This window comes from Canis lupus, chromosome 14 (genome assembly GCF_048164855.1).
Source record: "Canis lupus baileyi chromosome 14, mCanLup2.hap1, whole genome shotgun sequence".
Taxonomy (NCBI): domain Eukaryota; kingdom Metazoa; phylum Chordata; class Mammalia; order Carnivora; family Canidae; genus Canis; species Canis lupus.
The window spans coordinates 30,642,875-30,655,131 of record NC_132851.1 but is presented as its reverse complement, the minus strand read 5'-3'; the positions used below and the strand labels follow the sequence as shown (position 1 = coordinate 30,655,131).

At 43.0% G+C, this 12,257-nt stretch overlaps 1 protein-coding gene across 1 annotated transcript in view; it reads left to right on the top strand.

Annotated features, from left to right (window-relative positions):
- Positions 1 to 1,609: 1,609 nt before the first annotated feature.
- HHLA1 (HHLA1 neighbor of OC90) overlaps positions 1,610 to 12,257 on the top strand; it is a 34,170-nt gene continuing 23,522 nt past the window's right edge. The window contains exons 1-6 of the mRNA XM_072775698.1: positions 1,610 to 1,688; positions 2,801 to 2,860; positions 6,124 to 6,183; positions 7,172 to 7,252; positions 8,173 to 8,256; positions 9,244 to 9,327. Of these exons, the coding sequence (XP_072631799.1) occupies positions 1,610 to 1,688; positions 2,801 to 2,860; positions 6,124 to 6,183; positions 7,172 to 7,252; positions 8,173 to 8,256; positions 9,244 to 9,327 (448 nt within the window). The remainder of the gene's footprint in view (positions 1,689 to 2,800; positions 2,861 to 6,123; positions 6,184 to 7,171; positions 7,253 to 8,172; positions 8,257 to 9,243; positions 9,328 to 12,257) is intronic.

Here is a 12,257-nt window from a genome sequence, read left to right as displayed (position 1 = left end):
TCAGGATCCTGAGATTGATCCCTGCATCGGGTTCCCTACTCAGTGGGGAGTCTGCTTCTCCTTCTCCCTCTGCCTCTCCTCCTGCTCGTGCTCTCTCTTTGTCTCTCTCAAATAAATAAATCTTTATTTTTATTTTTTAAAAGATTTTATTTATTTATTCATGAGAGACACACACACAGAGAGAGGTAGAGACGTAGGCAGAGATAGAAGCAGGCTCCATGCAGGGACCCCAATGTGGGACTCGATCCCAGGACTCCAGGATCATGCCCTGAGCCAAAGGCAGTGCTAAACCACTGAGACACCCAGGGATCTCCCCAAAATCTTTAAACAAAATACATTTTGCCACAAAGATGCTCAGTTCCTGAGATGTTTTCCCAAACCTAGGGCACATTTTCTTAGCTTTTATCCCCCTCTCCAAGGTCTATTCAATTCTCTACCAAGAGCAAATTTCTGTTCTTTTCTTTTCAAGAATTTATTTATTTATCTATTTATTTATTTATTTATTTATTTATTTATTTGAGAGTGAGTCACACACACACACACACACACACACACACACAGAGAGAGAGAGAGAGAGAGAGAGAGAGGAGGGAAGGGCCAGAGAGAGAGAGAGAGAATCTGAAGCAAACTCATGGGGCTTGATCTTATGACCTTGAGATCATGACCTCAGCCAAAATCAAGAGTCAGACACTTAACCAGCTAAACCACCATGCCCATAATTTCTGATCTTCTCAAAGCATGTCTGTGTAGTCTGTACATTAAATGCGCATTACGTGAATATCTGTGCACAAAGATATTGCAGTTACTAGGTGATAATCTCACCTGCATCGAGCAGCATCCTGTGTGGTGTCTGGCACATAGAAAGCACCTACTAACTTTTCACCATTATTCTTATTAGGCTCAGCTTTGCAGCTTGAATTATCATGCTGGTTCTGCAAAGCAAATAGCTGGCACAGTGCTGCCAACAATGTAGGACTGTGAACATGCCCATACACTCGTATATTATTTTTCTATTTATAAGCAGCCGTGGTACTGTTTTTAGAGGGTATTTCCCAGCTAAACAACCAGAAAACCCATGGAAGAGACATTAATGCTTCGTGACTATGCATGCATCCCCCTCCCAGATTCTCAGATTTCTGTAGTTATGCGAGGCCACTGGAGTAATTCTGGCATGGCCTATAAATAAAAGTGAGCATGGCACTTCCTGCCAGAGTGTATGAGTTGGTGCATAAGCCTCCAGCTCTCTCTGTGCCTTCCACAGCTACAACGAACTAGTGACTAAAGAGCTTGCAGGGACCAGACGGAGAACGACAAGGCAGTGAAGGTTCATGAATCTGGTCCCTGAGTGACTGTGTGGAGCAGATCTTCCCACCAATTTGCATTGAGTGTTGATATGAAGAAGAAATCAACTTCTGTTGTTGAATTAAACTAATGAGATTATGGAGTTAATTTGTTACCTCAGCATAACCTGACCTATCCTATTGAAAGCCATCTGCAGATTGTATTCCTGATGACTCAAGGATATTCCGCATCTGTGTGCTTGGCAATCCAACCTGTTTCCTCCAAGGGCTTGCTTGCTTGCTTCCAGGTGGGCCAGAGGATCACAGACATGCCAGGCTTCCTGGTACCCAGTCCTCTGGTGAGGCTGTGTGTGGGCCTCACGTGTGTCTTGTCCCTTTGGAACACAGGTAGGTCCAGTCAGAGTTTAAGAAGTGTCTGTTCTATATGCTGAGTTTGGGTTTTCATTGGGCTTCAGAGAATGGCAGCAGCCAATGTCTCAGGCCAGAATCCTAAATGAGTTTGATCAAAATGGCAATGATGAATTCCTTATTTCTGGTTTTGTCCACTGACATTTTGAACTTGAGTGCCATTTCTGCAACAGAATTATCTTCACCTCCGCTGTTACAACTCTTGTCCAAACCAATGTCTTCTCTTTCCTAGACCACCTAAAGAAATTGTTAAATCACCACCTGCCTCTCCTCTTGCCTCTCCATGACCTATTCTCTTTTCACACATCTCAGTAAGTAACCTCCCAGGTTCCCTTCTCATTCCACCCACCCCAAATTATGCAGTGACTTCCTGCTTCTCTTTGGATAGTATTTCAAGTCCTTCATATACATAGGTCATGCTCTACATGACCCTGCCCACCAGGTCATCACCAGTTCCTACAATGTCCTCCCTCCTGCATTCTTTGTGCTCTATCACTGTTGGCCTTTTCTCATTTCTTTAAAATAATTCTTGTGTCCACCTCAGTCCCTGGGCACTCACTGTCATCTACACTCTGAATCCCTCCTCAGCCCGTTACATCCTACTCAAGTACTATCTATTCATCCTCCAAATCTCAGCCACACATCATCTCCCAGCGAAAGCTTTTGGACCACTGAAATGTATCAGGCTCCCTATTACACATCCTTAAAGTGCCCTTCAAAATACTCAACACTGTTTGTAATACCCTTGAGTTTTCTTTTCCTTTATGTTTACCTTCCCAACTAGACTTTAAGCTCCATAAGGATGGAATCTGTGCCCACTCATTCATCATAGTATCCCCAGCACCTACACACATAATGTTTATTAAATGCACCTGCCAAACAATACTTTCAATCATTAGTTTTGTTATAGTTGATCAATAAATATTCGATGACTAAATTGAATGAGCAGACTACATGTGGGATTTTAAACAAGTCACTGTCACCATTTAAGATCATAATTGTCTCATCTTTTAAAAATGAGTATTTTGAATTAAATACCTTATAATGTCAAATCTGGGCTAAAATTCTCTGATAACACTCTCTTATTTTAGTGTCTGCTGTTAAAGGAGAAGCCAAGAAGGAAAAAGTCATGACCCTCCTTCTTACAACAGGTAAAGGGGCAGGTGTTCCAGCTCAGCTCATTCTGTCTTGGGCAAACTCCTTGGCTTTTCTCAGCCTCATTTTTTCTATCTGTAAGATGGATATTGCCTCTACAGCTCAAGCTCCAACTGTCATAGGAATAGTTTCTGGGAATTTCTCTTGCTTTATGGTTCGTGGCACACTTGGATCCTCATGATGTTATTAAATCCACAGAGATCATGACATTCTATTAGCCATGGAAGATTTCATAATGGGAGGTATTGTCATGTGTCATCATCACCTTTGCAGTAATTTCATCTTTCTTTGTCTTTTTCTTTTTGATAGTATGAAATTGGCTATACAGCAAGACAGTGAATGCATCACAACATAAGAATACATAGGACGCAGGGGCCTGGGTGCTTTTCTAAACCTGTTGGTAAACAAGCAGGATAGCTGGGGGGAGGGAGGGCACAATTGCCCTTTTTTTTTTTTACAATTGCCCTTTATTTTTATTTATTTATTTATTTATTTTTTATAGAGAGAGTGTGTGTGGAGGAGAGAGAGAGAGAGAGAGAATCATAAGCAGGCTGCATGGCTAGCATGGAGCCCAACTCAGAGCCCAACACAGGGCTTGATCTCACAACCTCAAGATCATGACCTGAGCTGAAATCAAGAATCAGATGCTCAACTAACTGAGCCACATAGGCGTCCCTAATTTTTATTTATTTTTAATTAGTACATTCATGTGGTTCAAAATGCAAAAGGTACATAAGTATATAAAGTTAAAATGGTCCCTGGCCAACCACTTCCTTTCCCCCAGAGGACACCAGTTGTACCAATTTCTTGTGTATGAGCAGAGTGATTTTCAATAAATATTTCCCTTATATGAGGCTTCAATTTTCTCCTCTTCAAATGGTAACTATTTCTGCTCCACAGGTAATCACACAGGATGAAAGCTGATCAAAATAGTAAGCATGAAAAAGTATGAAAAGCAACAAACACCTTCTATCTTAAAGATACTACTTTGGTGGTCTTTTTATCCAAAAAGACAACAATAGTTTTACATTATCCATGTGGTAATTTATTTGAAAACTGCTCTACATGGCATCTTGTTCTGAAATTTCTTCTTCAGGGGTGTTCAGTTCACACTTCAAATTATCATTATCAAAATCCACCCACAGGTTTGCAATTATTAAAAAAGGAGTGGTGGAAATAACATTTCCTTAGTAGAAGGAGTGGTGTTCAAGAACAGTTCTTGGTTAGGAAGATTACACAAGGCCCACCAAACTGACTTGACAGGTGCAGGAATCCTGCAAGTGTCATAGCCCAGAGCTCCCCTGGAGACTGGAGCTCCCAAGCCCACATGACCCCGATCCTTCACCTGTACAGAGGTTTCTCCTTCCTGGCTCCATCACAGGCCAGGTCGGTGTCTGCCACAAACATCACTGGGGCTACATCATGTAGATAGCTCAGAGCACCAGACAGGAAAGTAGACTGTGTGCCAGCTTAGGGCCTACTTGATCATATACGTCTGTCTCAGAGTTCCTATTATTGTGACATAACCCACCTCCTTCAGTAACCATGTATGGGGAAGGAGAAGCACAGATCCTACCTGCCTCTGATCCCTCAAGCTCCAGTATTTAACCAGGAAGCTTGATACCTGATGAAAGGTCAAACTGGCTTACACAGGTAACAGTTACCTGGATCCAAGTTCCTACAGGCTGTTTGAAAAGCAGGAACACTCTAAACATCCATCCGCAGATGAATGGGTAAAGAAAATGTGATACGTACATACAGTGAAATATCATTCGGCCTTAAAATGGAAGATAATCTTGCCATACACAACACCATCTTGTTGGAGCTGGAGGGCATTAAGCTAGGTGGAACAATCCAGTCACAGAAGGATGCATACTACATGATGCCTCTTCTAGGAGGGATGTAAAATAGTCAAATCCTTAGTAGCAGAGCCGAGAAAGGGTTGCCAGAGACTCAGTGGAAAGGAAACAGGACCACCAGCTAGATATGGGATGTAGGTACCTCACTTCACTTCCCTAGGCCTTAATACCCTCAACCTTCAAAGGGAATGCTGGACAGGATGGCTTTTAAGAATGTTATAAATTGGGACACCAGGATGGCTCAGTGGTTGAGCATCTGCCTTCAGCTCAGGTCCTGACCCCGGGATCTGGGATTGAGTCTCACATCAGGCTCCTTGTGGGGAGCCTGCTTCTCCCTCTGCCTATGTCTCTAACTCTCTCTCTCTCTCTCTCTCTCTCTCTTTCTCTCTCTCTCTCTCTGTCTCTCATGAATAAATAAATAAAATATTTAACAAAAAAAAGAATGTTATAAATTATATAAGGCTGTGCTTCCATGATGCGATTTCATTCATTATAGTGTCTGTAAACAAAGACATCAAAAAGGAAAAAGAGGCCACTGTCCTTGGTGTGACAGGTAAGTAGCCCAGCCCTGACTCTTAACTTGCCCTGGAACTCTGGAACACATTCTTCAGCCTGTCTCTGCCTTGTTTTTTCCACCTGTAAAATGGATATAAAAGCACCTGTTCCCCTGGAATGTAACAGGGAAGGTAATCATGGCAACAATAGTAGCAACAAATGCAGGATGACCCTACTGCCACCTAATCCAAAGCAGCTGATCTTCCAGGTCACAGGAGGAGCTCACCGCATCCTGAGTGCCCTGTCTGCCACTCCTCACGTAATAACACATGCATGTCCCTCCTCCCTCCTGAGGCACAGACAGTAAGCCCCATGGAGGTAGAGACTTGCCCCTTTCCCTGGACCTCTTTAGACCCAACACCCAGCATGATTGCTTGGCCCTCAGTGAGTGTCTGTTGAATGAATAAAGACTGAATGTGTGCTCTAGGTATTTCAAGATTTCCTGTGATGTTTTCTTTGACAGCACAAACTCCAATGAGTGGGCAGGTGGCCTGATATTTTGGAAGGCCACTCTATAGCTCTTGGGAAGCAGGTTCTGGGCTCTACAGTTTAGGCAAGTTTCTTTTCCACTCTGAGCCTCAGTTTCCTGATTGGGTAAGGGGGTGCGGTAGATTAGGCACCCTGCCTGGGCATCACCTGCCTGCTTATTAAAATGGGGATTTCTAGGTCAAGATCAGCCCAAGGAGACTAGTGTATTCAGGGGAGGAGTCACCTTTGCACGAGGCTGGTGATTCTGACCTTCACTGAGCTGGGGGCTGCTGCATAGAGGCCCCCAAGGCTTCTCCAGTGACTTGAAGCTGGTGTTACAGGCTCCTATGTCTCCCTGAAGCCTTTTCTCTCCCCAGTGTCTGGCCTTGGAGGAGAAGAGAGGAAGGAAAAGGGGGTGGCTTTTCTCGATACTACAGGTGAGTATACTCCTTCCCACTGGGGCTCTGTGGGTGACGCTCTTCTCAGGACCCCCACTCCAAGTCCCCATAGCACGGTGCATCATCTCCCCAGGCTTCAGATTGTGTGATCCACCACAATTATCTGAGCATTAAGTAAGCGTTGAAAAAGACTATGTTAGTAAAAATATAAAGAGGAGCATGAACCACTATTTTCACCTCGTCAGCTGCTGTTCTGAAAGTTCAAGGAAGAGCTAGGAGATGGGCGAATTTTAACCTAGCAGCTTCTCTCCACTTGGCTGCCCGCTACCAATGTCCGGGAGAGTGACCCACTGGTTGATCGATTTCTGTGTGGTTGTCTGAGCCACATCCGAGACTGATTAAACCTGAATCTCTGATGATGGAGCCCAAGCAGCAGACTTGCAGAATTAAAAAAAAAAAAAAGAAAAAGAAAAAAAAGAAAAAAAGAAAGAAAGAAAGAAAAAGAAAGAAAGAAGAAAGAAAGAAAGAAAGAAAGAAAGAAAGAAAGAAAGAAAGAAAGAAAGAAAGAAAGAAAGAAAGAAAGAAAGAAAGAAAGAAAGAAAGAAAGAAAAAAATAAGCTTTTCCCCCAGAGATACCAGCACCCAGCTTAAGCATTGTCTGTTAGACAATGTAGTCCTTGCTAAATTCAGTGCTGCTGAGTGTGGTTTCCTGGGCCTTCCCACTGAACGTGGGCTTTTCCCGCCTGTCCCTACTGTCTCCAAACGCAGAGATAAATTATTCACAGACTAAGAGTTCCTGTCCTCCACGTGGACTTCTCCTATCTAGCTTGTCATGATGCATGCCACTGGCTGTCATCTCCAGAGCACGGGCACTGCCCCTTACCCTTGAATTCCTTGTGCCCCTTGTGCTGTGGGTGTGAGCTCAGTAAGTGTCCAAAAAGAAGGCACATCAGCCTGAATGTCAGAAAAGGGGAACTTCTGTGGCAAGAAAAGCCAGCCAGTGACATCATCTGCAAATCTCTTTCAGAGCTGCCTGCCAGGTCAGTCGATCTGTCCGCCCTAAATCTTACAGAGCTGGTGAATGGAATGCTGAGTAGAGCTTTAAAAGGTATCCTTTTCTTCAAAAAGGGGGCAGGGGGCACCTGGGTGGCTCAGTGGTTGAGCATCTGCCTTTGGCTCAGGTCGTGATCCCAGGGTCCTGGGATCGAGTCCTGCATTGGGCTCCCCACAGGGAGCCTGCTTCTCCCTCTGCCTGTATCTCTGCCTCTCTCTGTGTGTCTCTCATGAATAAATAAATAAAATCTTAAAAAAAAAAAAAAGCACCAACCATCCAGGCCCGCTTATGCCTGTATGCACGTCACTTCTGGATGGTCTGCAAGATGGGCAAAACAGATCACACCTCGATGCCCCAGCATCTCCGCGTGCAGATGGAGAATGCAGTGTCCCACCTAACTCCTGAGGAGATTGAAAACATCCAAGTGAAGTAAGAGGCTTGCCAGCATTTTGAGAGCAAGCTGCATTCCAGACACAGCATATGTGCTGATATTTCTAATCACAATGACACTGAGAGAGAATTGTCAGGGCTTAGGGACGGATAAGGAAAACACAGCTAAGGGTCATGCACTTTTGCAATTTGGGGGTTGCTTTTATCTGATTTATTTTCAATGTTTGTTATATTATTGTTTATTTTTGCTATTTACTTTTATTACTTGTTCATTGCATTTTTAATTTCTTTTTTTAAAAAAAGATTTTATGTATTTATTTGACACACAAAGAAAGAGAGAGAGAGAGCACAAGCAGGGGGAGTGGCAGAGGCAGATGGAGAGGGAGAGACAAACTCCCCGCTGAACAGGGAATGCAGAACTCGATCCCAGGATCATGACCTGAGCTAAAGGCAGATGCTTAACCAGCTGAGCCACCCAGGCACCCCTGTATTTTTAATTTCTATTATCTGTTTACTAATCGATAGTATTATTAATGTCAGTAGGCATTTGTCCGATGGCTTCTTTATCTCAATATCCTTGGCAGATACCAAGAAGTTCTTCTCCCTGCTAAGCATCACTTCCTACAGCTCCTTTGCCTTCTACAAGTTTTCTGTGGCCATTTACAACAGTAAGTGCTGCCCGGCTCTTCCTGTTGGCAATGATGGGGAGCGACGGGCTGGCAGGGCCAGGTTCTGTGTCAAGACTGCCTTCTGTTTTTTTGTTGTTGTTGTTGTTGTTGTTGTTGTTGTTGTTTGTTTTATTGGAGTCCAATTTGCCAACATATAGCATAACACCTAGTGCTCATCCTGCCAAGCGCCCCCCTCAGTGCCCATCACCCAGTCACCCCAACCCCCCGCCCTCCTCCCCTTCCACCACCCCTAGTTCGTTTCCCAGAGTTAGGAGTCTTCCATGTTCTGTCTCCCTTTCTGATATTTCCTACCCATTTTTTCTCCCTTCCCTTCTATTCCCTTTCACTATTATTTATATTCCCCAAATGAATGAGACCATATAATGTTTGACCTTTTCCGATTGACTTATTTCACTCAGCATAATACCCTCCAGTTCCATCCACGTTGAAGCAAATGGTGGGTATTTGTCATTTCTAATGGCTGAGTAATATTCCATTGTATACATAAACCACATCTTCTTTATCCATTCATCTTTCGATGGACACCGAGGCTCCTTCCACAGTTTGGCTATTGTGGCCATTGCTGATATAAACATCAGGGTGCAGGTGTCCCGGCGTTTCACTGAATCTGTATCTTTGGGGTAAATCCCCAGCAGTGCAATTGCTAGGTCGTAGGGCAGGTCTATTTTTAACTATTTGAGGAACCTCCACACAGTTTTCCAGAGTGGCTGTACCAGTTCACATTCCCACCAACAGTGTAAGAGGATTCCCCTTTCTCCACATCCTCTCCAACATTTGTGGTTTCCTGTCTTGTTAATTTTCCCCATTCTCACTGGTGTGAGGTGGTACCTCATTGTAGTTTTGATTTGTATTTCCCTGATGGCCAGTGATGCGGAGCATTTACTCATGTGCTTTTTGGCCATGTCTGTGTCTTCCTCTGTGAGATTTCTGTTCATAAGACTGCCTTTGGATTGTGTCTCTTCACAGTTTCTAACCTGAAGACTGTGGACCCTGACAAATTCCCCACCCGGTACTGTTACTGTCTGAACAACCGGACCAATGACTTATCAGGTGGGTGCAGCTATCTGCCAGGCTTGCAGCTTTCCTGATTTTGCTTGTACCCTTCTGGATATGTTTGATTTAATTTTTTTCTCTTTAGAGTGAAATAAGAAAACACAGTGGTATCTATTATGCTTAGATATGTACCTATTCGCTGTCACAGAAAGTTCTTTGCTTGGTTTTTAGACTAGGGAAATAGTTAAGTCTGAACAAACGGGCAAAGATGTGTTCATGCAGCTTTTTTTAGCAGAAAACTCTGAGAACAACATAAATATCCATCATCAGGAAAATGGTTAAATAGTCTATACGTTGGAAAACAGCCAGAGGCCATGCATTAATGAATGGGTGTGGCCAGATTTGGCCCACATATGAAAACATTTTCATGGCATTTTTTAAAAGATTTTATTTATTTATTCATAAAAGACACAGAGAGAGAGGAAGAGATGCAGGCAGAGGGAGAAGCAGGCTCCATGCAGGAAGCCCAATATCGGACTCGATCCTGGGACTCCAGGATCACACCCTGGGCCGAAGGCAGGTGCCAAACCATTGAACCACCCAGGGCTCCCTTCATGGCATTTTCAATTAGAAAAACAGACTTAGACAAAATAATGTGTAGAATACACTGTCGTTGATGAAGAGATACATATCTGGACACCAGATAGTTGTTTACCTCTGAAAGAAGATCATGATGCGTGTTTTGAGGTGTACAAAGGTGTCACCAGATGTTTTTTTCAAAGCTAGTATACTCATGTATTACTTTTATAGCTGAAAATTAAAATTATTTGATGTTCCTTCTAGCTAGAGAATCCTGAAAAGTAAAACTGAAAATTACTCTCTTACCACTAATTCATCCATTCAATGATTCTTTATTGGGCACATACTATTAGCCAGACTCTCTTCGAGGTGTGGGGGTACCACACTGGGCAGAGTGAACACACACACCCTGCTCTCATGAACTAGGGAGGGACAGAGAGTCAATGAATAAATAAAAAATGCATGATGTGTTGGCTAATAACATGACCATGAGAACAATAAAGCAAGGGAAACAGTGAGGAGGGAAATGGTGGCGGGCATGGCTGCTATGTGTAGAGTGACCAGGGAAGTCTTCCCTAATGAGGCAGGAAATGGAGAGACAGCCCTGGGGTACCTGGGGACACAGTGTTCCAGGCAAAAGCCTGGGCAGCAGGGTAAGGACTAGAGAGGCCAGCATTGTTGGAGCAAGTGAGCCACAGCAGACGATCTTGGGAAATGAGCTCAGAGTTGTAGGGGCAAAGTAGGGAGGGTGTTGAGAATCACGTAGAAGTTTATAATCCACTCAAGGATTTTGATTTTTCACTCTGAATAAGAAGGAAGCCTGTGTGATTGTCCACACAGAGGAGGAGTGATATGATCTAAGTTATGTTTTGAAAGAATCTCTTTAGCTGTTCTTTAAAAAAAAAAAAAAAAAAAAAAAAGATTGTAAAAGAAGTAAGGAGTAAAGGTGGAAAAGCCTCCTGGTCTTTTTTATCACTTGACCCAATCTTAAAATATTTTCCAGGATATTATAAACTCTGCAAACATTTGTGATGACTACATAGCCTGTAAACATTAGCAGTATTTTCTTAGCCATATGCTGGTGACTTTGGGGTGGATTCTAGGCTTTTCTTAACATAAAAAAAAATCCTGTATTAGACATCCTGGTGCATAAAACTTTCCCATTTCAGATCACTTTCAAAGGATAGATTCCTTGAAGTGGAATTTCTGGAACAAATATTGTGAACATTTTAAAGAGAGTAATTAGTAATGTTTAATGAGTATTGTGCGCCAGACCCTGCAGCAAGTACCTCACAGCCATTATCTTGTTTAACTGGCCCTTATCAACAAATTACACGTGGGAGGACAAATGTTGTCCATAACCACATCTTCCTCAGCCTCTCATTAGCCCCTGCTGGGGGCCTAGTTTTGTGTAGGCACTGAGTCCCTGCCTTGATTGTATAAAAGATAAAAATAAGATGTAAAAAGAAGAGTCACATCTGCAGGAAAAGAGTTTCTAATTCTACTCGGTGAGCCAAAGCATATTTCCACATACTTGAAATGATTATTTGAAAAGAATTGATCCATGGATCATTACCACTGATAAAATAGCATGCTACTCCTGCAGTAAGGCACAGCAATTTTCACAAGGTTCACAATGGACACATCACAACGTGCTGATGTCTACTCCCCTCAAATCACTGCGATGAGAGGCTGTACACAGGCCAGCTTTTTGCCATTGCTCAGTACCTGGGGGAAGATGTATTTGTGGATACTCTTCAGACCTGGATCATTTTCACTTGAATGGTCTCAACTCTTTAAAGCCCTCCTGTGAGGATATATTTGCATATTTTTTTCTAATTGAAAATTGCTTACATTTTCTTGATTTTAAAAAAATAATGTATTATGATGTCAAAATGCCATATGACAGAGACAGTATAATAAAAAAAATCAAAAACATCTGAAATCCCAACATCCATAGGTAATCACGTCACCCAAAGTGATCTAAGCAACCTCTCTAATCTACTTACCTAAGCCATCTGTCAACTAGTTGTCTAACCTACCTGTCCGCCATCCCACCTACCCCATCCATCCTCCCATCTATTTACTCATCCTACTCTACATTCTCTATACTATTTAGAATACAAGCCAGGTTATTATGACAAATGACCCCAAAATAAGATGCCTGACAGAGGGTAGAAGGGGGTAGCTTTCGTGTGTGACCATCTGGATAAACCTATCAGGGCTGCTCTGCTTGATGGTTTAGGGGACCCAGGCTCCTTCTAGCTTGTTGCTCTGCCTCCTATGATTGATTGCTCTTGTTCTTGTAGTCCACATCCACATTCCAGCCACATGGGAGAGGAGAAAGAAACTGATGACATTCCCACTCACAGTCTGGAAACCTTCTACATGGCTTCTCACACTCTACT